A 4,524-nucleotide genomic window follows, 5' to 3' on the forward strand; every position below is an offset into this window, starting at 1 on the left:
AGGACTAACTCTCGCAGGACTAACTCTCGCAGGACTAACTCTCGCAGGACTAACTGTCGCAGGACTAACTCTCGCAGGACTAACTCTCGCAGGACTAACTCTCACAGAACTAACTCTCACAGGACTAACTCTCACAGGACTAACTCTCGCAGGACTAACTCTCGCAGGACTAACTCTTGCAGGACTAACTCTTGCGGGACTAACTCTCGCAGAACTAACTCTCGCAGGACTAACTCTTGCAGGACTAACTCTCGCAGAACTAACTCTTGCAGGACTAACTCTCGCAGGACTAACTCTTGCAGGACTAACTCTCGCAGAACTAACTCTTGCAGAACTAACTCTCGCAGGACTAACTCTTGCAGGACTAACTCTCGCAGGACTAACTCTCGCAGGAGTAACTCTCACAGGACTAACTCACGCCGCAGGACTAACTCTCACCGCAGGACTAACTCTCGCAGGAGTAACTCTCACAGGAGTTTACACAGAGGCTAACAGAGCAACTGCCCCCAAACTGATCTAAAAAACCTCTTTTGGCAAGGTGGGCATAAAGTCCTCTATGAAGGAAAAACCCTGCCAGTCCTTTAGAAAACAATCAGAAAGTTTCCCGTCTCACCTGTGCAGACCCCGGGGCGTTTTCCCGCCGCGCTGTCCAGCAGAGCGAGGGTCAGGTTGTCCGGCGTGTCGGGGGGAAGTGGCGTGCCCCCCCCACTCCCTCCGCCGCCGCTCTCCGTGATCAGACTGGCCTCAGAGCTCTGCTCGTCGCTGGACAGAGACGGGCTCCGGATGTCTCCGGAGCTGTTGGCGCTGCCCGGCGCCGGGATGACACCGGGTCCCGTGGCTGAGGGCCAGGAGGGGGGGTCCTCACTGTCAGGGCTGCAGGAGGGGTCAGAGGTCACAGTTTAGGGTTGGTTAACAAAACAGAGTTATTGAATAACAGAAGAGGAGGACGGATAAAAGTAGTGATTATTTACATGGAGTCTGGTGGAGATACGCTGCTTTATACACGCTAAAAGTAGTGATTATTTACATGGAGTCTGGTGGAGATATGCTGCTCTATACACGCTAAAAGTAGTGATTATTTACATGGAGTCTGGTGGAGATATGCTGCTCTATACACGCTAAAAGTAGTGATTATTTACATGGAGTCTGGTGGGTTTGGTCCCACCAAATGATTGTGTATATCTTTCAAGTAAGATCCTAAAATAGACACATCTCAGGATCTTAGCGAAATGATTTCGCACTAAGGCAAAAAACAGCGTAACGACATTCAAAAAGCGTGTTTATTGCCCTTAGTGGAAATTGCTCCCGTTAGCAGTAGCGCTCCCGTTAGCGCTCTCGTCTCTTGAAACCGTCGCGTTGAGTGATCTGTACTGTTCTCTGTACTGTTCTTTGAAGATATTTGAAGTTTTCAGGGTTTTTAACGCTTTTTTCTAGACATTTTGACATTAATTGTTATATATATAACAAACTATAAACTATAAATGAATTATTAAAATTATAAAAGTATACAGTATCATATTAATTATAACAATTACTATTTTAACTGTTTTTCAGAGTTTTGTCTTTTTGGCCGTTTTTTTGTGACTCTTTGAGTTTTTTTCTTCCGATTGTTTTGGGGAAGTTTGTTTTCACGTCTGGTACCTGAACACCTCGCGGGCCTGGCCCCCCTCCGGTGACGTCTCCCTGAAGAAAGGAACGACCCGGGACAGACTGGCCCTGCGGCGGGACGCCCCCACCCCCCCGCTGGCCTTGTCCGCCACCCCCCCAACAAACCCCCCGGCCCGGGTCAGCGCCGTGGTCTGCTTCTTCAGGAACTTCTCCAGCGGCTTCATCCCCGCCGGCATGGTGGAGAGACCCTGCAACGAGTAATCAGATTACTGCAGCAGAAGTACTCGTACACAATACTCTGTATACTGGAACAATACTCTGCATTACACTGGAACAATACTCTGTATACTGGAACAATACTCTGCATTACACTGGAACAATACTCTGTATACTGGAACAATACTCTGCATACACTGGAACAATACTCTGCATTACACTGGAACAATACTCTGCATTACACTGGAACAATACTCTGCATTACACTGGAACAATACTCTGTATTACTCCGCAACAATACTCTGCATACACTGGAACAATGCTCTGTATTATACTGGAACAATACTCTGCATACACTGGAACAATACTCTGTATTATACTGGAACAATACTCTGTATACTGGAACAATACTCTGCATTACACTGGAAAAATACTCTGTATACTGGAACAATACTCTGTATACCGGAACAATACTCTGCATTACACTGGAACAATACTCTGTATACTGGAACAATACTCTGCATACACTGGAACAATACTCTGTATTATACTGGAACAATACTCTGTATACTGGAACAATACTCTGCATACACTGGAACAATACTCTGTATACTGGAACAATACTCTGTATACTGGAACAATACTCTGCATTACACTGGAACAATACTCTGCATACTGGAACAATACTCTCTATTACACTGGAACAGTATTCTATAGTACACTGGAAGAATACTCTGTATTACACTGGAACAATACTCTGTATTACACTTGAACAATAATCTGTATTACACTGGAACAATACTCTGTATTACACTGGAACAATACTCTGCATACTGGAACAATACTCTGTATACTGGAACAATACTCTGTATTACACTGAAACAATACTCTGTATTTTACTGGAACAATACTCTGTATTACTCTGGAACAATACTCTGTATTATACTGGAACAATACTCTGTATTATACTGGAACAATACTCTGTATTATACTGGAAAAATACTCTGTATTATACTGGAACAATACTCTGTATTATACTGGAACAATACTCTGTATTATACTGGAACAATACTCTGTATTACTCTGGAACAATACTCTGTATTATACTGGAACAATACTCTGTATTATACTGGAACAATACTCTGTATTATACTGGAAAAATACTCTGTATTTTACTGGAACAATACTCTGTATTACACTGGAACAATACTCTGTATTACACTGGAACAATACTCTGTATTACACTGGAACAATACTCTAAAACACAGGAACAATACTCTGTATTATACTTTAACAATACTCTGTATTATTCTGGAACAATACACTGGAACATTACACTGTATTATACTGGAAAAATACTCTATTATACTGGAACAATACACTGTATTTTACTGGAACAATACTCTGCATACACTGGAATAATAATCTGTATTAAACTGGAACAATACTCTGTATTACACTGGAACAATACTCTAAAACACAGGAACAATACTCTGTATTATACTTTAACAATACTCTGTTACATGTAGAAGTCCTGATTTGATAGTGTAACTAAAGGAACTAGTAACTATAGTAACTAGTAACTAAAGTAGAAAGTCGAGTGAAAAAAGAGAAAAGTACCTTTAATTTGTCTCCTTAAGTGCAGTACTCGAGTAAATGTACTTCATTACATTCCTCCACTGGAGGTGGAGACTTGAAGGATGGCGCTGGTGCTGCAGAGGCGGGGGCTACATCATCCAGCCCCCGCGGGTCTGGGGAGCAGGTGTGCGCGCGGGGCAGCTCTCCGGAACAACAGCACCGGGTTTTAACCCATCAGTGTAGACGAAGGTACCGGTACCGGTGTGCTGTCGAGTCTTCCGGGTATCTCCGCAGCGACAGATTTAAATAAACCCTTAATTGCTTAAAATAATCCCCCAAAAATGATCCCGAGAAAGCCGCTCCTCTCCGGCTACACCGCGTCCTCCTCCCCGGCTACACCGCCTCTTCCCCGGCTACACCGCGTCCTCCTCCCCGCTCTTCTCGTTCTCTGCAGCGGCCGCGTAAACACCAAGCTCCGGGGAAAGATTGGTCCCCTCCGCAGGCGGAAAACACCGAGGAAATGAACCCCGAACGGAGCTGTCCGTCTCCGCAGATTTCTCCGGTGGGTTCGTGTCCTTCTCCCCGGTAACGTAGACCGACCGGAACACCGTGTGCGGGGCTGTTTCAGCAGACTCCTCCGTGATGTCTCCGTGATAAACGGACGGATCAAATGATCGACGTTGCTGGATTTTCTCACCCCCCCCGTGCGTGCTCGCGGCTGTTCCTCCTTCACACACCTGGAGGAGAAAACCCAACCTGCCCGGCGCGGTGCGTTTAGGTGCTGTAGGTTTTCTCAGTAACGGCGGTGGTTGGTGTTTTTACTGCAGCACGCGCTCTCTCCGCTAAATTAGTGGAATAAGAAGTGACTCGTAACATTCTCACCCCCCACAACCCCCTCCCCCTCCCCTCTGATCTGCTGCAGTTGTGCGCTCCCGACAGCACGGGCACGCGCATGCACATTTACTTCCAGTGCTGTAAAATTGATGGAAATGAAAATATCCCTGACGACAGCAGCAGGACTTAAATACCGAGTCTATGGCATAGACTGCGAATATGTTTGATCAATATTAAATAAATACATACATAAATACGTGCCTATATTTATCTAAATGAATAAATGAG

At 45.1% G+C, this 4,524-nt stretch overlaps 1 protein-coding gene across 1 annotated transcript; it reads right to left on the reverse strand.

Moving 5' to 3' along the window:
* Positions 1-549: 549 nt before the first annotated feature.
* On the reverse strand, positions 550-4,228 carry LOC117941508 (rap guanine nucleotide exchange factor-like 1). The gene is made up of 3 exons (XM_034866513.1): positions 3,445-4,228; positions 1,642-1,856; positions 550-873 (listed from the first exon to the last, which is right to left on the reverse strand). Exons 2-3 carry the CDS (start codon positions 1,842-1,844, stop codon positions 582-584), a joined length of 495 nt encoding a protein of 164 aa, XP_034722404.1. The 5' UTR covers positions 1,845-1,856; positions 3,445-4,228; the 3' UTR covers positions 550-581.
* Between the last annotated feature and the right edge of the window lie 296 nt (positions 4,229-4,524).

This window comes from Etheostoma cragini, unplaced genomic scaffold (assembly GCF_013103735.1).
Source record: "Etheostoma cragini isolate CJK2018 unplaced genomic scaffold, CSU_Ecrag_1.0 ScbMSFa_89, whole genome shotgun sequence".
Classification (NCBI taxonomy): Eukaryota; Metazoa; Chordata; class Actinopteri; order Perciformes; family Percidae; genus Etheostoma; species Etheostoma cragini.

Coding starts and splice junctions, on each gene's coding strand:
- LOC117941508 (XM_034866513.1), bottom strand. CDS start 1,844: ATGCCGGCGGGGATGAAGCCGCTGGAGAAGTTCCTGAAGAAGCAGACC. Junction 874..1,641: donor CAGGCCCGCGAGGTGTTCAG/GTACCAGACGTG, acceptor CCCCTCCTGCAG/CCCTGACAGTGAGGACCCCC.